Source organism: Balaenoptera musculus, chromosome 9 (genome assembly GCF_009873245.2).
Source record: "Balaenoptera musculus isolate JJ_BM4_2016_0621 chromosome 9, mBalMus1.pri.v3, whole genome shotgun sequence".
In the NCBI taxonomy this organism is placed as follows: domain Eukaryota; kingdom Metazoa; phylum Chordata; class Mammalia; order Artiodactyla; family Balaenopteridae; genus Balaenoptera; species Balaenoptera musculus.
This window is the reverse complement of record NC_045793.1, coordinates 81,069,172-81,096,632: the sequence shown is the minus strand read 5'-3', so window position 1 is coordinate 81,096,632 and position 27,461 is coordinate 81,069,172. Positions and strand designations below refer to the sequence as shown.

The following is a 27,461-nucleotide window of genomic DNA, read 5'->3' as shown; positions in this document are numbered from 1 at the left end:
AACATTTCTTGCATCTTCTCGATCTTTGCCTCCATTCTTTTTCTGAGATGCTGTCTCATCTTCACTATCATTATTCTGAATTCTTTTCCTGGAAGGTTGCCTATCTCCACTTCATTTAGTTGTTTTTCTGGGGTTTTATCTTGTTCCTTCATCTGGTACACAGTCCTCTGCCTTTTCCTTTTGTCTGTCTTTCTGTGAATGTGGTTTTTGTTCCACAGGCTGCAGGATTGTAGCCCTTCTTGCTTCTCCTGTCTGCCCTCTCGTGGATGAGCCTATCTAAGAGGCTTGTGCAAGCTTCCTGAAGGGAGGGACTGGCTGTGGGCAGAGCTCAGTAAAACTTTAATCCCCTTATCTGCTGATGGGTGGAGCTGAGTTCCCTCCCTGTTGGTTGTTTGGGCTGAGGCGACCCAGCACTGGAGGCTACAGGCTCTTTGGTGGGGCTAATGGCAGACTCTGGGAAGGCTCATGCCAAGGAGTACTTCCCAGAACTTCTGCTGCCAGTGTCCTTGTCCCCGTGGTGAGCCACGGGGACAAGGACACCCCCTGCCTCTTCAGGAGACCCTCCAACACTAGCAGGTAGGTCTGGTTTAGTCTCCTAGGGGGTCACTGCTCCTTCCCCCTGGGTCCTGATGCACACACTACGGACATCTGTAGTGTGTGTCCTCCAAGAATGGAGTCTCTATTTCCTCCAGTCCTGTCAAAGTCCTGCAATCAAATCCTGCTAGCCTTCAAAGTCTGATTCTCTCGGACTTCCTCCTCCCATTGCCAGACCCCCAGGTTCGGAAGCCTGATGTGGGGCTCAGAACCTTCACTCCAGTGGGTGGACTTCTGTGGTATAAGTGTTCTCCAGTTTGTGACTCACCCAACCAGCGGTTACGGGATTTGATTTTACTGTGATTGCGCCCCTCCTACCATCTCACTGTGGCTTCTCCTTTGTCTTTGGATGTGGGGTACCTTTTTTGGTGAGTTCCAGTGTCTTCCTGTCAATGATTGTTCAGCAGTTAGCTGTGATTCCTGTGCTCTCGCAGAAGGGAGTGAGTGCACGTCCTTCTACTCCACCATCTTAGAATTGGTCCCACCTCTCTTAAAAAAAACCATTCTGAATAATATTTTTAACCACTGCTGATTATATTTGATCATATAGCATGACCATGAGTTTCAGAAGATGCCCCATCAATAGTACAAAAAGGTATGTTGAAACCATGTATGTTAGTCTCCTACTTAAATATTTGCTATGTGTTTTCTTCATTTTCTACTGTATTTTAAACATTACAGTAATAAAATTAAACATTGCATACTGAGTGATTATGGATAAGTTTTAAGAAAGCCAAAGAGACTCCCCTCCATTTGTATAAATAATTTTTAAATTTGCTAAAATGAACTGTAAAATAAAATCAAGATATTTGTGGAAAACATTAAATCTGGATTTAAAGACAAACTATAAGTAAATTTTGAAAAAAATGTATATTATGTATTAAATACCCAAAGCAGAGAATGCACATAGACTTTTCATACTGAATATAAGACTGTTGTAGAGACTAGCAGAAGCTGGACTTTAGTCTGAAGGTCATGGGACGAAAGATGTAGAGAGTTCACTCTACCTACCTCCCCCGCTTTTCTAGTTTTCTAATCTTGACCCTCTGTGGGCATAATTTATGAAATAACAAATGCAAATCACTTGGTAAAAATACCTAGAACATATGTATGCCTAGTAAAGAAATCTAGAGCTACTATTATTATTTTCTTTTTTATCTTCTATACAACTAGAGTATATGTACAGAAAATATTTTTTACATTTAATTGGCATGAATAGAGTTATTAAAACTTTAAACTTAAGTTATCCCTTGATTTTCTTAAGTGTTATAAATATTACAATGCTGTGACTGTGACTGAACATGTTTATAGCATTAACTGAAACATTGTCCTACAATCCTAAATGTCCCGAGCCCATTCTCGAGAATTATATCATACTTTCCTCAAACTTCAAATACCTTTTTATGGATTGAATTGTGTCCCCCAAATTTATATGTTAAAATTCGAATCCCCAGTACCTCAGAATGTGACTGTATTTGGAGATAGGCTCTTTAAAGAGGTAATTAAGTTAAAATGAAGCAATTAGGATGGGCCCTAAATTAATGTGACTGGTATTCTTATAAGAAGAGGAGGTTAGGACACAGACACAGAAGGAAAACCATGTGAACACACAGGGCACAGATGACCAAGCCAAGGAGAGATGCCTTAGAAGAAACCAATCTGGCTGATACCTTGATCCCGAAATTCTAGTCTCCAGAACTGTGAGGAAAAAAATTTCAGTTGTTTAGGCTACCTCGTCTGTGGTATGTGTTATTGGCAGCCCCAGCAAAATGATACACGTGACTTTCCTCCTTCCTCTCCCACAGTGGAGGACCTGGCTTCACATATAAGTGAGAAACTAGAAGTTGTAAAAAGAGAAGTCCCCAGTTTTTCCACCACCGTCAATTCTACCTAACCCACTGCATCAATACTCCTATACTCTGCTGCCCTCTGCGTTCCTGTCACAGCCCAGCCTCTGCTCTGCTTTAATAAATCCCATCTCTCACCTACTCAAGGACTTTCTTCCCTCTTTTGCATCATCAATTGTTCCCTCTCACCAGATCATTCCATCACTAGACAAGCATGTGGTACGCCACCCATGTTTAGCCATCACTCCCCTTGACCTCAGGTCCCCATTCAGCTACCACACAATCTCTCTGCATATTTACTCCTCCAGCAACATTTCCTATGAGAAAGTATCAACTCCACAATTCCAGCTGTTTAGGACAAAACACTTGAAATCATTTTTTGGCTCCTCTCTTCCTCTTACCTCCCATAAGAATCTATCAGCTAATTCTGCTGGATCTACTTTTAATATCCACATCTTTTCTTTCTGTCTCCATCAATTCCACTCACCTCCAAGCCACCAAGTTCCCTTACCTGAACTATTAAAATAGCCTCCAGATTGGTTTCTCCGTTTCAGACCTCGTCCCTAAAGTCTATCACCTGCTTATCCAATAGTCAGTGACCTCTTCAATCTGAAAGTCAGACCAAGTCATTGTAACTCAGAACTCCAACGGTTTCCTATTCCTGCAGCTGAAGTCCACTCTTCAGCATGGTAGACAAGACCCACAGATCAGCTCCCCATCTGCCTCACTAATTTCACCTCTATTTCTCCCTGCTCAGTTCACTATTAGAATGGATAAATGACCCTCTAGTTTCAATGCCTTTGCACTTGACAATCTCTCTGTCCATAATGTTTTCCTCCTAAGCTTCCATATTTCTTTTAGTTCTCTACTGAAATATCACTCATCAGAGACACTCTTCCTGATCACCCTATATAAAGCAGAACCCCTGACACATTCTATCTTCTTTAACCTACTTTATTGATTTTTATTCAAAGTATTACTCAACAACTAGCATATATATATCTCAATCATTAGGCCAGTGGTCTGAGCTAGATGTATATGGATTAAGCCTTCCATGTGCACTTCATTTACTTCATGGACTACAATTTCCTAAGAAGACTACAATTTATATCCCAACCAAAAAGAAATACGAATGGGCCAGTTCCACCTTTGGGAAGAGGAGGAGGAGGAAGAAGGAGACCTATTTTAGTTTCATGGGGAAAATCCTAAAGCAAACCCACCCAGACTTCAGCAGGTGTTCCTGGGTCTTGGATGCACTGGGCTTTCTGAAGGATTAGCAACTGGAACGGGTTAGCCTGGAGGCAGTGAGACTGTCCTTCTATAACCACAGAAAAGCCATTACCAGCAGGGAGATCCTTGAAGCAGTCAAGCAGAGATCTTCTCGGAAGAGCTTCTGAATAAATGAAGTGGATCTGAACGGCCCTGTTGTTGAAATGATTGCACTTGTCAAAAAAAAACTGGATATGTCAGAGGGCTGGGTTGGAAGACAAGGTATCTGAGAAGCACCTGCTGCAACAGGACACTCAGTGCTACACACCTGGTCTCTAGGTCCTCTGACTTAATTTGTGAAAAAAATAAAGGAAAACTGTTCCCCCCCCCCCAAAAAAATATATATATATATTTATTTATATATATATGTTTATATATATATTATATATATATTATATATAAACAAATATATATATTTGTTTATATTTATTCAAACCTAAAAATAATCCATATTAATACACTTAACAAAGCTTTTGAATGAAGATTATTTGTACTTTTTCTGCATTTAATAGTCTTTTGTATTCCACAATCCATATGTCAACTTTTGATCATAATTTTTCACTCTAAACACCAAGAGAGTAAAACTAATGTAAAAAAATAAGAACAAACTCAAGACCAGTACTCTTGAGGATGGTGTAAACAAATTGAAAATAATATTTTTTCATATATCTCTCTTAGTTGTCACTAAAACTACATATTTCATCCCAGTTTCCTACTCCTTACCATTAGAGAATATGAAATGTAATTTTCATTGTGATCATTTACTGAAAAAAGGCAAAAAAAATGACTTCTAAGGATGCAGCATTTTTTAAAGCATTTAAAATATAAAACAATATTCATATGTAAAGGCAGGGAAACAAGAATTCCAGAAATATGGTTGAATCTCTCAGAGAATTACCAAGTCTGTGGAAGTGAGGATTATTTTCTCCACCCTTCAGTCTTTCTTGCTGTTAATAAGACAGAGGAGTTGCTGTGTTTGCTCTGGAAAGCCCCAAGTGATTATTTAACAACTATACCTGTCCCAAGTTGTCACTTCACTCTATACTTTCTAATGCATGAGCCAAGAGAAAAAGGAGGATAAGATAACAATTATATGCATAAGTCTAGCTGCTCACGTTCCTCCAAAGTCCTACAATCCAGGAGACAAACAGCCAGACAGATTTTATTCCCGATTCAGCACTGTGGACAGCCAGCCAGAAGCTGTTTTCCTGTTCAAATACAACAGATGCTATGTTTCTTCCTTGTAAGGGAAGAATTTCACCACATGTAGTATAGAGAAAGTTGGCATGGCACAGTCAGTTATGCGGAGTGACACCTGAACATAATTCATTTGTGTGTGGAAAAAAGCAGTTTGCTTAGTCATGTCTAGGAGCAAAAATGTTTTCTTCCCAAATAAATGTGTTGCCAATTGTCAGTCAAGAGAGGATAGGTTAGGCTGCAATAAAAAACAACCCTGGTTTTCTCAGGATACATGCCCAGTAGTGGGATTGCTGGGTCGTATGGTAGTTGTATTTTTAGTTTTTTGAGGAACCTCCATACTGTTCTCCATAGTGGCTGTATCAATTTACATTCCCACCAACAGTGCAAGAGGGTTCCCTTTTGTCCACACTCTCTCCAGCATTTATTGTTTGTAGACTTTTTGATGATGGCCATTCTGACCGGTGTGAGGTGATACCTCATTGTAGTTTTGATTTGCATTTCTCTGATGATTAGTGATGTTGAGCATCTTTTCATGTGTTTGTTGGCAATCTGTATATCTTCTTTGGAGAAATGTCTATTTAGGACTTCTGCCCATTTTTGGATTGGGTTGTTTGTATTTTTGATATTGAGCTGCATGAGCTGCTTGTATATTTTGGAGATTAATCCTAGTCATGTACCACAGTGTTCATTGCAGCTCTATTTACAACAGCCAGGACATGGGAGCAACCTAAGTGTCCATCCAAAGATGAATGGATAATGAAGATGTGGCACGTATATACAATGGAATATTACTCAGCCATAAAAAGAAATTGAGTTATTTGTAGTGAGGTGGATGGACCCACAGTCTGTCATACAGAGTGAAGTAAGTCAGAAAGAGAAAAACAAATACCGTATGCTAACACATATATATGGAACCTAAAAAAAAAAAAAATCTTCTGAAGAATCTAGGGGCAGGACAAGAATAAAGACTCAGACGTAGAGAATGCACTTGAGGACACGGGGAGGGGGAAGGGTAAGCTGGGATGAAGTGAGAGTGGCATGGACTTATATATACTACCAAATGTAAAATAGATAGCTAGTGGGAAGCAGCCGCATAGCACAGGGAGATCAGCTCGGTGCTTTGTGACCACCTAGAGGGGTGGGATAGGGAGGGTGGGAGGGAGACGCAAGAGGGAGGAGATATGGGGATGTATGTATATGTATAGCTGATTCACTTTGTTATAAGGCAGAAACTAACACACCATTGTAAAGCAATTATACTCCAATAAAGATGTTAAAAACAAAAAAAACCCCAAAACCCCGGGAATCTCAGTGGCTTCAAAGAACAGATGTTTATTTCTAGCTCAGTTTATGTAACCAAGGCAAGTATTCAAGTGGGACCCTGCTTATCAAGTAAGTCTGGGACCCAGGGTACCGGAGCCTCCATCTTGGCAAGTGCATTTGTGACTGCTGAGGCTGGATAAGGAAACGTTACAAATCACACTCTTGGTCTTAATTTCTGAAGGTTTTTGCACGGAAGTGGCATTTGTCAATTCTGACCTCATTTAACTGACCAAATCAAGTCACAAAGCCATGTTAACCTCCAAGGGGAGATAGGGATGTGCAATTCTATCATGAAACAATGAAGAATTCAAAGATTAATAAACTGTTCAAATAATTCTTCACAAAACATAAATGTCTAAGTAACTTCCTATCACTCTTAAGTAGAGGATTTTATGTGGTTGAATCAAATGCATACTTACTGAATACATGTATGAATGTATGTACTGAATATATCTATGAATAGAACAAAGCACTATATTCCCTGCAGAAAATACAAATGAATACAATACAGCCCGTACTCTGATGTATTTAGACAAGACCACCACTGTCACCATCTTCATCACAGCTAATAACAGGAGCTAATATCAATTGAGCACTTTCTCTGTGTCCAGCACTGTTCTCAGGGTTTCTGTGACACCCATATATCGTATATCTCTACAAGTAACCTGAAATTACTACCACTGTTACCCTTAATTTGAGATTTGATGCCTCCAAACAGTTCTAAAATGTGAATATATTGTTTATCAAGTTTACATTATGGATAACATTTAATTCACATAAGGTTGTTTTTAAACCCCCTACTTAGCAGATAGCGTGGCATTGAGGGATGTGGAGAGAGAATAAAACAATGATGATAAGAAAAATGTAGGGAAAATATAAGAGCTTAGACTATGGCTCAGAGAAAAAAACAGGCTCAGATGGGCTCTACTATGATGTGGGCAGCCGTGAGTGAACATGGAGGCTCCTTGAAGCTGGCAGGGGAAGAAGCCTCTTTCTATTTTTAAAGAAAGGCAATTTATAGGTGAAAATGACATGAGACTTCTAAGGTCATAAAAAGAATAACTTAATAATGCCACACTTTATAGATCTCCATCATTGTTTTTAACACTCAAGGACAGAGGTTTGTACACATACACCCACACCTTCCCACCTAAAGGCAGATTAGAGCAACTATAAAACAATTCTATTGTAAGTGAACCACACGACACTAGAGAAAATGGTCTTAAATGGAAGAAGCATGGGGGAGTTACCTTAGATATAATAAAGAACTTGTTTGCTATAAACTTTTTAAACACTAAGCTTTGCTCAGTATTAAGAGCTTGCTGTGGAATCTCTCTCTCTCCAGAGGGTTTTATTTATTAAATGGAATTTTTTCATCAGGCATGGTTTTAAACAATCCTGCCTAAAGTTAGTAAAATGGATTAGCTTGATTTAAAAAAGGAAAAAAAAAGTCCTCAGTAAGTACCTATGCTGTCGTAGGTTAAACGTATGCCCTTGAAGAAATTAGACCATGAACTAGTGAATTTGTTGGGGTCCTTTTCCAACGATTTGTGATTTCAATCATTAGGTTCAGTTGGGGGAAAATAGCTGCTGTTAATTATGTGTGAGTCTATTTTCTTAAGCTTTTGGCAAATGGGAGTATACATACTGCAAAAACATTTCCAACTACGGCAGCAATTGTGACACACAATATAGACATATCTGGATTATTACAAAACTTGACATAAGTAGCAAGGGCAATTGTCGTTCATGTTATGACCTCTTTTACATAAGAAAACATCTGTTTTTGCATTTCCTAATTTTTGTACAAGCACATTCGAGATCAAATAGAAACACCATACATCTCATGTTGGACGTAACTAGTTCTAAGATGGGACATTTTGCCCGAATAGGAAAAGAAACTATATTTGAATTTTTATTTTATAAAAACCACAATTTGTCACACTTCTATATCTTCTAAAAGAAAGAAAGAAAGTATCTGGTAAAATGGCACCAGTCTACTTACTCAATGGTATTCCCTGTTCTTTTTCAAAAGTCCAGCTTTCTCCTGAAAAGCCACAACTTCCACATCACTTTTGCCTTTGCATCAGCCTGAAATGCCCTCCTCTTCATTCTTTCTTTCCTGAAGTCCTACTTGTCCTTCAAGGCCCAGATGAGATCTGAGATCCCACCTCTGTCAGGAAACATTCTTCAAAAATTCCAATTCACACTCTACATTCTTCATCTTAAACATTATCTTGGTTAAAATTCCAAAAAATATGTTAAGAATATTTTAAATAGGAAATACAAAGTGTAAAATATATTTTAGCATAATTTAAAATATTTTAGTCAATAAATCCCTTTTCATCATTAAAATATTTTTATATTTTTTATGTTTGATGTTCCTATATAATCTTCACTTTGCAGTGTTATTTATCGAATATATATAATCCTCCTTTGAGAATGACCAATTTCCATTTCATATACGAGGGCCAATAAATGCCCTTAGGAGGTTAACTATAAAGGGATGAAACTAACCGCAGCAAATATTTTTCCATAACTGTGTCATAGAATATAAAGAGCTTCCATTTCCTTTACCAGAGTTTATAATTTGGATACATTGGTAACTAAGTGATTTTATGAAAGAGGAAATTATAAATCACTGCTTGATGGGTTTTTTAAAAGGTCGTTTCATGTAGTAGATCTTATCCAACAAAGACGATGATCTGGAATTCATGCATAGTAGAGTAGCCCCTGAAAAGCATTCTTCCACAACAAGAAAAAAATAACATCAACCTAAAATTGATTAAGTTTATGGATACCGTATTTGTGAATAAATTCTGGGAACAGGCTATTTATGGCCCTCCTAGGGTAGAGAAAGATTCCTTTGTGCCATTGAAGTTTAGCTTTTCCCACGTTTCTTGGGTAGAACGAGCACCCAGAAAAGACAGGTTGACCATAACACAACACAGACATCCATATATTTAAAAAGTTCTTACTCTTTTCTAGATATTGTGATATGTGTTTGTGACATAGTGATGAATAAAATATTGCCCCTACTCCTAACGAGTTCATCCTAGTGAACTTAATAGATTAATAGACAATTGTAATACAGCAAATAATTGTTGTAAAGTATGCATGGAGTACTGTGGAGGTTAAAGGATGACTGGAAGAGCCTACCACATCTAAATCGAGTCCTAAAAATGAGCAGACGTTAAGAGTAAGCAGCACAGGAAGGGAGAATGGAGACAAAAGGAAAAGGCATTCTAGGAAGAAGCAATATACAAAGGTCCAGAGCAAGAAAAAGCTTGACAGGTGGCCAGAAAATCATGGAGCTCAGTATCACTGAAGATTGGGACTCAAAAAAGATGCAAAGCAAAAAGAAGGGGAAAAGTAAATAGGGTTCACATCGCAAAAAGCCTAGTGTACCATGCCAACAGGAATGTGTTTTCTCTAAAAATCCATGTCTATTCTTCCATTAAAGATTTATTGGGGGGAGTTGAAATGAGTAAGATTTGCATTTTTAATGATCACTCTGCTTGTAGTAGATTGGTTAAAATTTGAAGAGTAGATTGGATTGACAGTAAGATATGAAGAGTAGATTGGAAATGCCATTTGTCCAATCTACTCTTCCAATGAAGAGTAGATTGGATTGACAGTAAGATATCAGTCAGGAGGCTACTGTAATAAAGCAGATGGATCATAAAAACATTAGTGGGACCAGGCATATAAATTGATTGAATATATAGTGTTCTTTGAACTCGATGACCACCTGACTCAGCGCTATTCTTAGAGTCATTCTTCCTCTACATTCAAAAAAGTGTAAACAGGTCATAAACCAATACAGTGATATAGGAAAAGAGCATTTGATAAAGTTAATCCTAAAACAAGAACAGAACAAGTAAGTTTGGTTTAAAAAAAAAATATATATATATATATATATATATACACAGGTTTTTAAAAATTTAATTTTAATGATGCTTATTTTTTAACATATAAAGTCTTCTGCAGAATTATTTTTCTAGAGCTTACCATTTGACTTACAAGGAGTTAATGAAAAAAATTATTCTGAAAAATCATATGCCTCGTTTTTCAAATCACAGGACATTCTACAAATACCCAGAGAGACTGGCAAATCTACAAAATGACAGCAAATTAAAGTTACAAAATTAAGCAATCACAGCTATGATGGTATTTTAATTCTGCCATTCTGTTGTGGTGACCATTCCAGATTCTTTTTAAATAAAAATTGTTAAGACATTTAAAAGTCTCCTGTTTATTTTAGCAGTGAAGAAAGACCGTTTAATTTTTTCATATTAAAGAATTTCAAATGAACCTTTCATTTACTATAATTATACAAATTATTTTATATTTATAAAGAAAATCAGCAATTACACTTATTGGTCTACACCATCCCTGAAAGCCAAAAGCATACATTTTATATATTCTAATTTAAAAATTGTCTTTTATGTGCATTACACTTCTTCCAAATACTGACATTTTAGAACGAGCCCATTCAATGTGTAGCTTTAAATTTTAAAATAAAAGAATTTCTACAACGAATGCAAGTTTCATCTTTCCTAACTAGCTAGTTTCCTAAAGACAATAAATGTGGACACAGATGTTAAATTAAGTGAGAACACACAACAGCAGAAATAGTCTGAAATTAGGAATGTTTCACTCCAGAGCCCACGTCCTTGTCCAGGGCACCACATGCTGTTACTCTGCTCTGAGCCACATTCTACACTGGAGAGGGTAGGAGAGAGTTTTCCTTAACTTCAACAAATAAACCACACGTGTGAAATAAAGGAAAGAGCTGGCTTAGAGTCTATGTGAAAAACCCTTGGAAAAACTGACAGTCATTTCAACATAAACCAAAAGGCTGGCATATTTGTCAAATAAGCTGCTGTCAACTCAGGTGGCTTTAATACATAAAGTCACCAGTTAGCACCACAATTCTGTGACCAAGTCAGGGATCTCTTGAGTATTGATTGTGGTGCTTGATTTTAAGGCGGAAATTAACAAAGAGGCGCCGGATCAGAATGCTGGTATCAGTCAGGACAATCATGGTATGAGGAATATTCACCCACGACCAAAGGGCATGAGAACTATCTTGAAACATTTGGAGGTCTGTTATGACTTATGACCTTATGGCATTAGTGGAAAGAACCAAGGCTAAAACGTGGGAGATACAGTAAGTCAGATTTGGGATTAGGTATGTAAACACTTTCTCCTTACCAGAACAGTCAAAAATGGAACAGACCTTCTTATCAGGCAGTTATTTCCCTTTCCATGAGAATGTACAAATTCAAATAAAAAACCTGTCTGACCACCTGTCCGGATGCCACAGATACAATTAAGTCACTAAAATTCTGACCTTCAATAAAATTCTCTGATTTGGGTAAAATTCCACAAGCTTTCCTAAACTCCAGTCTTTTTCTAATTATTGATTTTGGGGGGAAGGAACATGGAATAAGATATATAAAATGCTAAGTGCTAAATACATGTCTTAATTGAGTAAGTAGAGTTATTGGTTTTTCTGCGTTCCAGCAATGATTCCTCCCTCCCTCCCTCCCTCCCTCCCTTTTCCTTCCTCCTTTCCTTCCCTCATTTTCTCACTCCCCTCCTTCTTGCTCCACTCTTGCTTTCATGTGCTCTCTTCTGCTCTCTTTCCCTCTCTCTTTCTTTGCCTTTCTATCACTGTTCTACATGCGTTCAAATGTTCATTCATTTAATCCTTATCAAAGACAATCAATGACATAGGTGCTATTTATCACCCACCTCTTCCAGTCAGAAAAAGTTAAGTAACTTTTCCAAGATCACATGAATAAATTAGTTTCTGCTGCATTTGTTTTCTAAATGGTGCCTAAAAGTGGAAAAAATAACAATGTGCAAAATGAATCATTTTCGGCAGCCAGGTATAAAAGAGCCACATCCAGATGAGGAAAACATTTTGGAAAAACATCATTTGCCAATTTTTTAAAAGTTCAGCAGAAGGAAAGATTAGCAAATTAAATGAAATAATAAAGTTAGGAATGGACCCACCCCAAATTATTTAGATGCCAAAGTAAGCCAATCCCAGCTGTTATTCTTTACTCTGGCTGCCATCCTCAGCAAGAGCGGTATGGGGGAGTGTGGGCAACCGGCTGCAGTAGCAGCTGGGCCTATTTGTGAAGAGGAAAAAAATCTTCAGTGAAGACAAAGGGAAATTTCAGTGGCTAGCAGTGTGAATGGAAACTTGGAGCCTAGCTGGGGGAGCCGCAGAAGTGAAATGCAGCAGTGCTGTCAGCAACCAAATTACAGTATCGCACAAACCATTCACGGGGAGACTGCTTCCTCCAGCACTGCTTTTGCTGGCAAGAGTTTTATTCCATCAAGAGCAAAACTTAACCAATGACAAATTTTGTATATATTTTCTCATATTACCAGTATTCTGGACATTCAAAAATTAAGCAATATCAATGTCTGTTCTAACTACGTAGGGGGTATAAATTAGCAGACTAAAAAGGACAAATGGCATCTCCAATCTAAAAAAAAAATTGCTGTCACATATTCCACTAATATAGAAATGTAAATGCATAGTAAACATAATCACATATTCCAAAGCATAACTGCATATAATAAAATCCTAGTATTCTATTTATTTTACATCTCCTGAGACCTATATGATAATAGGCATCTAATGTGTTTCTGAGTGATTACTGCTTGATTTGCATGTGGACTGTCTCATTAGTATCAATTTTCTAATTTTATTTTTCATTTTTATTCTTGTTCAATTTTATTGAAGCCTTAGAGACTTCCAATTTTTTCTCCAGATATGAAAAACTCTTCTACAATCCTAAAATATGTCAGGCTTCAGTTTGGGAATACACATTTTGGAGCAAGTAAAAAACATTTGGCAAAAAAATCTGTCAAAAGCAGTGCCCAGTACATAACTTTTGTCTTATTTCTGAGAATTATAATGACAAAGATACAATTATAGTCTTTTAATTATAAGTATAATTGACTTAACTGTAATACTTTTCTTCTTTCTATGGTTATCTAAATATTATTGCAAGGGAATTTTACTTTGGGGAATTACTAGGAAGTCAAAATATATTAAGGTGTTGAAGTATAAACATATTAACTTCCCATAACTGGAACAATATAGTAATAAAATTGATATTTTTGGGTGGCTCATCATATCCATTCCAGTATTTCAAAGTCCTATCTTTTCTTTTTCTTCATTCTGGATGAACAAAAAGGGAGTATTCTGTGTTCCTTTATTAATGGGACGGTGCAATTATATGGGTAGTTGAACATGCCAACAACTAAAATTCTAACATTTGACTTTGAAAAAAATATTTTTTTCTTTTTAAATTTTAAACATGGGGTGGTATGACTATTCTAAGAATACACCATATGGTTAACTCAAGTTTATGCAGACCCTTAAACTGCCAGCAAGCTCAATATTCTAGTACACATTCTAAGCAATTGTAAAGTATCCGTCAGATATCATTCATCTGACCTGAAATATGTGTAGCATTTATGCATTGTGATAATGTCAAAGTTGAAATTTCTTTTGCATTTCTTTTCTTTTCTTTTTTACTTTGCTTTTGATAAGGAAAAATTAGCTATATCAGTTTCATCAATAATGATAGAGCTATTTCAATTTTTATTTTCCATTACTTTTCCTAATGTTTTCTTTACAAAACATATATTTTTGCCTTGCTTAAAACAATCAAAATGATCTTATTTTCTACACATTTATTTTGACAACTGGATTTAGTTTCTAAAAATAAAATAATCAAGCACCTCCCATTTCCATATTTATTTTCTCCTTAGAGTAGTAAGGGGCAGTGACAAATGTGTGCTTTCTCCTGAATTAACTTTACTTATAACATTTCTGTTTATGTCCATTAATTTCCTCTTTTATGTTAGGTGTATCATATCTGATGAATTCATACGGTGCTAAAAACAAAACAAAACACTCAAGGATACAACATTTCAAAATATATTGTCAATTTTTATAAGGCTTATACATAATAAAATCTTAGGTAAATTTTTCATTGGTTCTTTCCCAATTAACTTGGTTTGGAAAATACCTTACATAAACTAACCATAATTATAAAACTGGTAACTATTGCTTATTCTTCTCACAATATCATCACCTACAGTTACGCTTTTAAATGATAAATTCACAAAACAAAAAGGCAGCATGGTCAAATTATTCGTAAAACAACCTTCTCACAGGGATAAACTGATAAAAACAAAAAGCATTCTTGCTTTTGGTCATTTAGGGCATTCCTCAAAAACAATGGTGTAGGATAAGTTGCTACGTTTTCAAAGCCCCCCCTTTGCTTTCTGCTTTGTCACTGACTTCATGCATTAGTTGTCTCTCTTCATCATTCATCACTCTAGACATGAATGAAATGCTACACTGGACATTGGAAGATCACAGCAGGGGCAAATGGGAAGAAAAGGAGATTGAAATGGGACATTGATCATGTAATGGCCCAGATGAACTCAAACCACTCTGCAAAAGCTTCACACTCTCTTTCGATAAAATATGGATATTTTCTGAAAAATTTTGTAGACGTTCTGGATTTCTCATCATAGCTTTTGTAACAAAACCTGAAGCCAAACTAGGGCCTAACATTTTGGAGCAGGGGCAGAAGAGAAGTATTCCCATCTTTTTTCCTGATTTCCATCAGCTCATTTTCTGTCATCTTTTTTAGGAATCTAGCTATATGTGGCATCAGACAAAAGAATTAAGATTGGTAATACTAATGTGAATAGACATAATGAAATTCTCTACATTAAGCGAAATAGGTAAGATAAATTTATTAAGTACCTTAAATTTGTTAGAGTCTAAGGATTCAAACAATAAAATGCAACCTACTTGCCTTCAAAACTTTCAAAATCTACTCATGAATGTGCATTAATCATATATTAGTCATACAAAGAAAATGACAATTCCTTAAAGTCATATAGAAATGAGGCCAACTTAACATGAGTAAAGAGCATTCATGATTCTACCAGTAGTAAAGCTATGAATACAATGGAATTCAGTTAATTAGATATTCAAGGCTAACTGTATTTCTAGGAGGATACAGTGCATTGTATGCAGAGAGGATGGCAGTGGAAGGATGGCAGGCATGGTGGCAAAACAGCCTAAGACACATAGTCAGTTTGCTTATTGCTTCTTATCCAGTCTCCTCCTATTCATCTCCAAGGCTGAGCTCTGTTTTTTTCATTCCCAACTCTATGTTTCCATAGCACTTTGTTCTAACCTTTAGTATGTATATAAAACATCCTGCTTTATCATGACTTGTCTCTTTTTACAACTAGACCTTAAGCTTCTTGGAGAAAGGGTTTGGGTAGAGGCACTGCGTGTGTGTGTGTGTATTATAATAAACTTATTTTAGAATAGTTTTAGATTTACAGAAAAGTTGTGAAGCTAGTATAGAAAGTTTCCATATACCCAAGCCCAGTTTCCTCTATTATTAATAGTTTACATTAGTGTGGTACATTTGTCACAGTTAATGAACCAATATTGACACATTACTATTAACTAAAACCCATACTTTGTTCAGATTTCCTTAGTTTTTACCTAATATTCTTGTGCTGTGCCAGGATACCACCCAGGATACCACATTTCATTTAGAAAACTGCGTTTTTTATTCTAAAATTCCTAGCATGATGCTCAGTATCTAATACATTGAAGAAGGTCAACAAATAGTCATTGAATAAGTGAATGATTGAATGAATAAATATTAAAAAGATATAGAAACTTCTGTATCCCTTAAGGGAAAGGTTAGGATGTGTAACTGAGGAATGAAGTGCACCTAACTTCATTAGTCCAAGAAAACTTCCCATTGAGAGATAAAGGACACCTGGAATCTTACAAAATGCTTTTCCACAGTCCATCAACATTAAATGTTTTCTTATCTGAACTCAATGATAGCACCATGTGTCACAATTTACACCACGAATAATCATTAAAAACAAATTTAATTTATATGTTAAATTATTATCAATAACTATATACACTATACATATATCTTATCTAATAGAAAAAATAATAGGTAGAGAATGGTATAATAGTTAGATATTTATGAATTTAAATATATGTATGAAGACCAAGGCTGTAATTTGGAAATTTAAATAAATGACACCTTAGCCTGGGTGATGGAGCTGAAGGGGGGAAAGAAATGAAAACGTTAATATGAAAGTGAGGCTCCTTTGTAGCAACATCCCAAACACTTAGCCCAGTGTTTCTCATGCTCGAATGTGCATTGAGAATCCCCTGCAGGGCTTGTTAAAACACAGATTCCTGAGCCCCAGAATTATTGACTCAGTAAGCCTAATTCAGTAGCTCACAGGGGATGCGGATGCTGCCAGGCCAGGATACTTTGTACAGCACTGGCTTAATCCCAGCTCAACCTCCTCCCTGCCCCTCCTCTGGAAGAAGAGCAGAAGAAAATCACAAGTGGCATCATCTCCTCTGCAGTGAAATTCAACTAAGGCTCTCTCAGGTTAATTATTCAGCATTAGCTCTACCTCTTAAAGAAATAAGCCTTTATTTTGTCATTTTGACCATAACATGGGAGCCAAAAACAACAAGAGAAAGTTTTCTTTTGTTTTTTTTCAGTAGATACTAAACACCCAGCCTTTAGGAATGATCTGATTAAGTCATTTTATTCTGTCCACAAGGGTCTCACCAAAAAACTACTCCTTGCCCTCAAGGATCCTAAAATATAGTTAAAGACAATTACATAACTTAGAGAATATTATAAGTCATTATTATACAATATCCTACATCTCCACAGTACATTTCAATTTTCTACAACAATCACGAGATAGAAATTAGTCTCTGTGTACTTATGAGGAGAGTAAGCCTCAGAAGTTCAATGATTTAGCAAGAATAATAGACATCAAATAGGATAAGCTGTAGATTCAAATCTGGGATTTTTAAACTGTGAATCCATACATACTCTTTCCACTAGAACATGCTGTCTCCTAATAAAATGTTCAAAGTGCTCTGGAGAAACTAGACACACTGGGAGGTCTGGTGAGGAGAAGAAAAGAGTCCTAACACTTCTAGAATTGGAAACGATCTCCGAAATCACATGGACCATAATACATTTTTGACTCAGGATTAGGAAAAAAGTAATCAGCAGGAGTGAACAGCTACATGCAAGGCTGTCAGCACATTTCCTCTTCAGCTTTAGTTCCACAGTGTATCTCGAGCTTTGAATTTAAAGCTCTCCTCGGTTCCCATCATTTCCTGAGAGGAAACTGGTCAGGAGGGAAAAGGTCACTGTCCCCAGCTGACCTCATTTTCTCCCTTTTTTATTCCCATTTTCATTGCTGTTGTTCTTTTCTGGTTCTGGAGTGAGTCCAGCCACCTAAAATCACCACTGGGACGTATCCTTAGGGATGCTACTCTTCTGCTCTATCCTGTAAACAAAACCCCCTGTCTATTCCGGTTTCAATGAGTTAAAAATCGTAACTCAGAGAAAACAAAGCAAAACTACATGGAAATAGATAGGTTTATATAAATAATATTTTTACACTTAACTCAAGTTTAGCCACAAAGGGAACAGGCTGGCAGGCCCTGCTCTGTCCTGCTCAGGACCCTAATTCTCCCCTCCCAGTCCCCACACTGCCATGGTGCTGGGGACATCAGCCTCCCACTGGAAACACAGGCTAGACAAACAGGACAAGTTGTCCAAGTGGCTCATAAGCTATTTATTTCATATTTCATTATTTCCTAAGTCATGAATGTCAACAAATTTTGAATGCCTAATGAACGCAGTTAAACTTCGTTTACATTCAAAAGTCATGTCTTCTATTCGTTGAATGAGACAACGAAAGAAATACTCAGGTAAACTGAGGACCAATAAATAGATAGCACTCACTTAAAATGTTTTAATTTCATTTTCGGCTTAAGGTGGGGAAGAAATCAAAATCTCTCTTTGGAAAGAAGCAAGGTGGAGACAAAAAGAGGTGGGGGTGGTGGTGACACAACACCAAGGAGAAGTTAAAGAAAGAAGTGAGAAGAGAAGAAAAGGAAGGCATTGTGGTGATCATCCAGGAATGACGAGAGCATCAACAAGTAGTTTTTTTTTTTTTTCAAAAGAAGACTGATTATAGATGAGAGAATATGGCTGACCTGTCAGGAGGGTGTGTGGTGGCCCCAGCTGCTTCACACAATGCAGCGCTGAGGGGAAGGATGGTGAATAGGCAGAGAAAGCCCCAGCCGTCCTCTTCATGTATGTTTTACCAAAGGAGCCATAAATAGTTGTTCATGATTCCTTAGTTTCCTTGGTACTCCTCACCCCACCCCTGGAATCAGACATTTCTTTAAAAAACACTGCTCTAAATCATTCTGTTTTATTCATATACCCAGTCAATGAGAATTGATTGAACACCTACGAAGGGTAAGGAACCATGCTCTGCGGCAGATACCTTACCTGTGTGTGGGTCCAGGGGAAGGCAGAATGGAAAGCTTTCTTTCAAAGCAAACAATTCATGTTGGGCTGATTGCTTACAGGACACTGTTTGGGTTAACTTTTGACAGTGTGATCTGGTCTTAGTAATATCTGTTCTATTGTGCCTTACAAAGCCGGGCCTACAATTACCTTTGTTAGTGACTTTTGTTTATTTTATGGTTTTGGTCTTTTGTCTCCAAGGTGCCATCAGATAAAGTTCCAACTTTCCTTAAATTATCAACAAAATAATCTTACAGTAACTTACAAGCATGAGGGATACCAATATCCCTAGTTACTTCTAGTCATCTACTCCAATAAGAGCTGGATTTCATTTTTTAAAAATCTTTGCTCTCAAGTAAAAAACTGATGACTAAAGATTTTCCCTTATTTTAAGTTGTTAAGTTAATAATTAACTCATGATTGTTTTTAGAATAAAAAAGGGAACCAGAGTAGGCTAATTCTCCCTGAACCTCTTCTGATTCATGGAGTAATTTATGAAAAGCTTCCTAAGGCTAAAGTATTTACCACACTAATTCGCATTATCTCATGTAATTCTTTCAGGGTGTTGCAAATTACCCCATTTTAAAGATGAGAAAATTCATACTCAGAAAATAAGTAACTTGCTCATGTCGTACAGCCGGAAGCAACATTCAGATTAGGTAGGCCTCAACCGAAGTCTAGAGCTTTTAGGCTATTGATATTAGAATGTGAGAGTGTTTTGTAAAACTTGGGCCTAAACTACTTTTCTACACGTACTGTGCCAAGGCTATGAGCTAAGTCCTTGAGCAGAAAGCAGTGATGACTAAAGACAGAAGTAGAAATATGTTTCTAAGCCCCAGAAATCAGGCAAGTCATGAATTTCTCTTTTCCTTTTCCACACTAGTTATAGAGTCAAGGTTACCAGGACAATGGGGCCTTATGGTGGGAATATCCTAAACTAGGTACTAGACCCAAGGCAGGCTGAAAACATCTTGAGTAATCAATTGCTTTGGCCACCACCAGGGCAACAGGAAATCAAGTTATCAATTCCACAGACATTTCTGTTCTTGAAATCATCACATTCTTTGACAGAAAATGTTCTCCAATATCAGAGATTGTAACACTTGGTTCAAACGGGGTATTAACATATCCTTTTCCTTCACAGTTCAGAAAATCCAGCTGATAAAATATCTAGTCTTATCATTATCATCCTTATCATGAGTACAAAGAAAAATGCTTGCTTAAGCCCAAGAAATAACTAACGACATTGATAGTTTCCCTTACGCTTCAAATGTTATTTAAAACCATACCGTGAAAAAATTCTTTATTAAAATAATCATCATCCTTTGTACAATGTATATAATATTCCAAAGTGTCAGATGTTGTACTAAAGACTACTAACAGCATCTGGCCCTGTCTATTGAAACAAAGAGAATAACTGAAATCTTTACTTTGCACCTTTTGGGAAAATGTTGTAAGTGGTATAATTTCAGTTTTGTTTTCTTTTAAATTCTCTGGGACTGAACTTACCAGAACACTTAAATACCACGGTGGCTATGTATGAAGGAGCATGCATGCATGCAAAGTGCCGTTTCTGGATTCCTGCAGACTAAATTCCTCTATGAAACCACAGAAGAGTCTTAGACACAAGATAAAGGAGTAAATCTTTGCACGCTCTCCCACTCAGAACTCCCCAGGATGATTCCAGTAGATATCTTTGATGAAAGAAAACTGACTCAGCAGATTGTTAACAATAATTTTCACCAGCAATGACCAATTTGATGTTTGGTGCTTTATTATGTGGTCGTAGAACTGGGGCCACCAAGTGATCTCATACCAGACAGAAAGATAGGTGGTCTCTATGAAATACCCTCGTTAAATGACAAATCTGACATGGACAGCAAAATAATATAGCAACATAAATTTTTACAAGAATATTCCATTGTGACAACATGACTGTTGCATGTATTTTTTAGTCAAGAACAAGCACTGGTTCTATATTATGGATAGAACACAGTCCTCACAAAACTTTTAAGAAATGATTTTATGTGACTAAATTATTTTTTGGTCCAAAATTGGCCCAGTTCATTTATTGCTTTTCCTAACTCTGACCTTCCCTCACACTATTTCTATACTAAAGATAACTGTGTTCTCACTGTCATACTCAACATACAGATAAGAACCGAATAATTCAGGCTTCCCTGGTGGCGCAGTGGTTAAGAATCCGCCTGCCAATGCAGGAGACACGGGTTCGAGCCCTGGTCCGGGAAGATCCCCCATGCCGCGGAGCAACTAAGCCCGTGAGCCACAACTACTGAGCCTGCACTCTAGAGCCCGTGAGCCACAACTACTGAGCCCGTGTGCCACAACTACTGAAGCCCGCGCACCTAGAGCCCGTGCTCCGCAACAAGAGAAGCCGCCACAATGAGAAGCCTGTGCACCACAACGAAGAGTAGTCCCCGCTCGCCACAGCTAGAGAAAGCCTCCGCTCACCGCAACCAGAGAAAAGCCCGCGTGCAGCAATGAAGACCCAATGCGGCCAAAAATAAAATAAAATAAATTTATTAAAAAAAAAACAACCGAATAATTCATAGAACCATTCAGAAGCTTTTGTGTCTCCAGATGCATTTCTGTGATGCACGAGCAATATTTCTATGTAGCAGATATAAAAATACAAAAAATAGTGTTATCTAAAATCCTTACATAGACTTCCTCTATAAAAAGTATATTCTGTGTAAACTAAACTCCACAAAACATACTGTAATTCTTTTCATGTTACCCAGTGGCTTTTAATTTTTTTTTAATATAAACTGTTTCTTAATAAATCCAACACTTAATTCTCACTGACTCCCCCTCTTGGAGATCTGGGCAGTAAGGTTTGTGTTTACCCCTGGGTCCTATCTAACTACTTTCTTTATGAATCATGCCTTATGACCAGTTTTTATTTATTAACCACACAGGGATGTGTGACTAATGTCACTGTTGATAATACCTAGTTACTGGCTGAGAAACCCAAGCTATGAGCTGGTTCACGAAAAACTGGCTCAGTCACTGCCTTTATAAAATTGGCCCTGGATAGAATATAAATACCACAGCCTCCAGGATGATCATTCAAAACTTATTTATCACTGCGCTCTTCTAGAATTCTATCTCAATTTTTTAAATGTAAACTGAAAAAAATTCTAAAATGTGTGGTGAAAAGTGAGTATGTAAAATAAACAGATATATGCACACTTCTATTACAAAAATACTGGCCATGAATCTTGCAAAATGCACAGATGATGTAATTATCTTCTAAATTATTATAACTAGAGGTCAAAGGTATGGAAATGGGATTTGGAGTGAATGCAATCAGGATAAATCACACATTTTATGCAAAGCAAGAGCAAGTTTTGCTGTCGTCTATACTAGCATCATTCTAGGACTTACTGATATCCAAACTCAAGCCATTTCCAAGAGTTTTTTCTCTTTAGGACATGATTCCTTCTAACCTTCTCATTTTCTATCAGTCTTCAGGAAACATTAATAAGATAATTTTTAGGTTATAAAGTGCTTTTACAGTATTATTGTTCCATTTTGATCCTCTCAAAAACCCAGTGAGATATACAAGGAAAATACCAGTACTACCCCTATTTTCAAATTAAGGAAACTGAGGCACAGATAATTACCATTAGTATAAGTGGAAGAATCAGAGCTGAAGTAGAGACCTCTGACTTCAAATCTGAGCTCTCTGAACTATGACAAATCTGTATTCAATTGGTTACAATATTCAAATACAGATAGACTAACACTTGCTATCCCACGTTCTATATGTATGGATATGTATTCAATGGTCAAATCTACATTTATAATATCAACATATTTTAGCAATGATCTTCTGCCATATTCACGCCTTTATTTAGCTATCTTTTCATCAAACATCCTGGGAGAACATCCTCTGCTTATCATCAGCCATTCTCCTCGGCTTCTGCAATTGGGAAGTTCCTCACTGGGTCTTTGAACACCTACCCTACCTGGAACCTCACTCGATTGAATTTCTGGGGCTTTCCACGTGCACTGGGATTCCTTCTTTGACATGGGCTTTCCTCATTTGTTTTTTTCTTCTTTGAGCTCCATTATCAAGAAGGCTATTTTTGTCTTTCCTGTAACCTCATTAATGCGGGATGGTGAAAGATAAGGAGAGAACGGACATCAACGGAGGGAAGTAGCTGAATCCACCAGGACACTTCTCCCTCTATTCTCTCTTTCCTTCATTTCTGTCATGAGGAGCATAGCTATTTTTCAAAGAAATCCTTGTAGTAGAATATTATAAATTTGTATGAATTATACCCAAACTACCCTCTTTAGGGTATTGGCTATAAAGTTGGCTATAAATTCTTAACTGTTCATAAATTTTAACATTCTTGTCTGATATAGTTAATCTGGACTCAAATCTTGACTGAAAATTCTTACAGGACAGGGCAGAATCTTGCCATTTTTATCTTTGTATGTTTTTATTTGTCAACCCAATTTATCTTGTACCTATAAAATGCATTAAAAGATATGCATTGCCTCAACAAGAGCAAATATTTCATCTTTTTAGCTACAAGGCTTGCCTTAAGTTAGCATATTTGCTTAATATTGGGGTGGAGTGGATATTCCGTAAGAAGAGGGAGGAATTCAATATTATCCACTGTGGGTGGAGAGTAGAGAGGAGTAAGCTCGAAGATGCTCCATATCTGATCCCAACTTTCTACCTTTTCTCTCTCCCTCTCTGCCTTTTCTCCCTTTTGGTCCTAATGGTCTTCTCCTCTCAAGCTGTGTTTAAGAACACGCCACTTCCAGAGTTAGAGAAGGATGGAGGAGAAAGAAAAAGGGCAATTCCTGGGCATTTTTTTTTTTCCTGAACATATTTTATATAATTTAACTCAAGCTTTGTAAATATATGACTCTGACACTTTCTCCTCCTCTTTGGGAAGTGACACAAGGTTTGTGTTCTCCAACACCATCTTGATAGTGGAAGATATAAGAAAGATGCTTGTCCTTCTCCAATATGGCATGGACCACTGCTATGAAATGAATCCCTGGATGAATCCAGTAGGCTACCTCCAGGGAACCTACTGGCTTTCTCCACTGGGGGTCAGGCAGCAGTGCAGAGCTGCTAGATTACTTATAAGTAGTGTCTCTTATTTTTAAGGACCATGCACTCATTTATAATACTAATCACCTAATTTACTCACTACTAAAATTGTACCATTTCGGATATCATTTAAGATAGCAGAAGAGTATACTCTAAAATATTCTGCCCCCAGTTTTCGGACACCACTAAAATGTCCATTGAGCCTCGAGTGCAGAGAGGTGAATGTGCTGTTCATACTGTATCGAAGGGATGGAATATCCCTGCTCAGGCAGTCCTGTGCTTCTTTTTCACTGAGTCACCTGCGGTGCAGGAGGCATTTGTTGCTTCCGGTTGCATCTCCGCTGTGACCTCTTAGCTGACTTTGCTAACTAAACTGAACAAGTGGGAACATTCTCTTTTCAGGTAACTCTATACTGTCTGCATAAGAGCACAATATTGCACATTTTCAGCTAGTGCCCTTAAATCAAAAGGTTAAGAAAAGCCAAAAGGAAATCTCACGGGAGTTTTCTGTCTAGTGTACCCATAGCTTCTAGCAGTGGTCCTCCCACACCACTTAACGGGACTCATAAAATCAATTACAGTTATTCCTTTGACTAAGAGAGATGTGGTGAAGACGAGACTGATGACATTATGCATTAGAGTTTCGGTATGCACTGACTAAATCAGAAGCTCTCCAATGAAATATTAAAATGAGGTATCTTTGGAAACATACTGATATTGAGCTATCAAAAAACAAGTATCCTAGTAATGAGGTATAAAAGGTTGATACCATGCATAGCAGAATGGCAGCTTGCCCAAACTGGCAGCTTATCCGTTTGTGTACCTAAGAAAAAGAATCCATTATTATGGTTTTTTTTCCTGACATACTTATGTGTCCATATTCCATCACATCAAATTTTTACATTTAGATATATTTGATCTTAATTTCTTAGGAATATGTATTTTGATACATACCATGATACATCTTCCCAAATCAAATGAATTATACTAATTCTAGGCACTATATTTTAAATACTTTACAAATTCAGTGTCAATGTGTTTCTTAAATTTATGTTATCTACTGGGGAGTACTATAGGAAATCTATTTAAACTAAGAAAATACCCCTAGATTATAGCTGTTCTAAAAATGAGAAACTTCTACAGTCCAATCTACTGATGATTGTCAATCAAAAAAAAAAAAAAAACACTGTGTCATAAATTTGAGCCCTCTCTTTTTGTTTCTCCTTCTGGTAAAGACTACACTCATATTTTAAAAATACAGACTTCCTTCTACAGTGGGGACAATTTAAAAGCTTACACAATTGAAAAATGTTTTTTATGTAATTCTCACTATTCCATCTATTATCTGTCTCAATGGTTAATGATAATAAATACTTCTTTCCTGAAAATTTATTCCAAGTTACTTTTAAGTCAGCAAAGTCACTTTCTTAGAGTGTGGGTTTTGTTTGTTGTTTGTTTGTTTGTTTGTTTACAGGAAGAGTCATCAAACCCATTCATGACTGGCTTTTACTGGTCCTGATGCAAAAGCTACCTTTTAATCATTTATGACTAAATGCTGCTTTACAAGACATAGTTACAGGATAAAATATTTAAGCGCTCTCTGAAAGATGGATCTTCAGTTAAGCAATATGAATTTACATTAAAAAGAATAGATGCTAGTAAATAGTATCTAACACTTTAATCAGTATAAATCAGTTCACAAGGATTGCTAACAGATTTTTTTGCCACACATTAAAAAAATGTCTAATAATCAATTCAACTAGAAAGCTCATTTATAACAGTTGTTAGTCATTTTAATTACACGGTGATGACTTTGTTATCATGGGCAAGGAATCATTTTGAGTCTCAGGAGTTTTCTTTTTTCCTCCTCTCATCCCCATTATGGACAACACAAAACAGAAAACCAATTGCACCTCTATTTCTGCAGTCCTTCCCCAACATCCTTGCTTCCCAAAATGCATAAATTGGTATTTAAATACCCTTTGCTAACTTGGTGGATTCAGTCCCTCAAGGCTCTTTACTACCTGCTTCCTACCCTCTTCTGTTATGTCTGCTAGTGAGTGAACTTATTAACAAAACCTAATATTTACAAGACAAAAATAACATCTCTAAAGTTAGCCTGTGATTTTACACTATTTTCAGCTGTGGTTAAGTATGACCTATTCATTAGAGGTACTTAGAAGCTTCGGTCAGTGTTGCAATCATTTTTTTCAGGTGTATGTTAAGGGTCTGGGAAGACCAAAGATCAACGTTAAATAAATGACTTTAATTTTTTTCTCATTTTTTTGTAACAAAAGGATCTGAAAAGGTGACCTACCTTTATGTGACAGGCGTAAGCGGGGGTGCGGGGTGTCAGCTGTGTGACCTCCTGTCCAGAGCTCCAGCAAGTAGCCCCACAGGAGCGAGGTGATGAGGTACCCGGCAGATGCCATGCTGCCTGCCTGCCGCCAGCGATCCTCACTTTCAGGCGGGGTGAGTTTTACTTAGGACTCCCCTCCGGGGGCAGCGTGCGAGAGAGGCTTTGTCAGAAATTGAACGCGTTGTCATCAGAAAGCACAGTTCCAAAGTGCCATTTGTCAGGCTGTATTTGGATACGTAAAACCTGCCTTTCCCCAGGACAGTTGTTTATAAGCCGGGAGCAAGAGGACATTCCAAGGAGTGAGTCTTCAGAGCCATGTCCTGTCTAGAGCTCTCTTCAGTCACTATGCCGGTGGATTCAGGAAGAAACTGTATTTTTTTTTTTAGTCACTTCTGCAAGCGGTTCATTCAGAAAAAAACAACCACCCCAGTACACCCACTGCCTTCCCCCGTGGAGCTCCTGTTCTCTTCTGGCTAGTTCTAGCCTCTCAGAAGTCAGCCTCTTGCACTGACTTGCCAAACAGCTAGTTTTAATTCACCTTTCACCTTGCTAATTAAAAACAAGAAGTGCCATTCCCTCTAGGAGTTGCAGGATCCACCCAGCAGGGATGCCGCTCTGTCAGCGAGCTGCGTTTTCGGGGAAAGTTCAGGCAGGGTTGAGCAGCGTACTTGCTGTTTCTAGGAAGTGTTTCTGGTGCACGTGCCCTCGCCCCACCCGCCCTCCCAGTATTATTGGCCCCGCGTCACTCAGCGACAGCAGGGAAGTTCGCATTTTGATGGGAAAGGGGAATCAGGAGGGAGAATGATACATCATAGGCTGCTTACTTAAGAATAACAGAAGAGGATGGAGTATCAGGAAGGGCTTTTAAATGTTCACTCATCAAGATTAACCCTTGAATAAATACAGATTCATTTTAAACAATCTATTTGTCACTATCCAGTAACCAAATTGATTTTTTTGCGTTTCCACTGAAATTGTATTTTTTTTCCACATTTTTGGCTTTTTGTATTGATTACATCTTAGAAATGTTATTTTCAACTTTTGTAAGGAAAGCGTTTCAAGAATCTGAAAAACTGTCATCTGATTGTTTCATAGATATGTTAAAACTAACAAATTATTTTGCATAGGCAAATTCTTCAAATCAATTAAAAGCAAGTTCTTCTTTATAAGCAAGTCATAAATTTCATCTCAAATTTTGGAATAATTAACTTTTAAGGTGATTTTTCTCTTACATAAGATAACTATGGTAAACTTGAGATTCTGTATGGGACAGATCTCAGTAAAGTAGACATTAGAAAACTCGGGATGTAAAATAC

The 27,461-nt window shown here is 37.2% G+C and overlaps 1 protein-coding gene across 1 annotated transcript in view; it reads right to left on the bottom strand.

Annotated features, from left to right (window-relative positions):
• The window catches only part of SEMA3E (semaphorin 3E), a 267,673-nt gene extending 240,944 nt beyond the window's left edge, over positions 1-26,729 (bottom strand). Inside the window, exon 1 of the mRNA XM_036863545.1 lies at positions 26,104-26,729. Coding sequence (XP_036719440.1) covers positions 26,104-26,218 — 115 coding nt within the window. The 5' untranslated portion in view covers positions 26,219-26,729. The remainder of the gene's footprint in view (positions 1-26,103) is intronic.
• Positions 26,730-27,461: the final 732 nt, after the last annotated feature.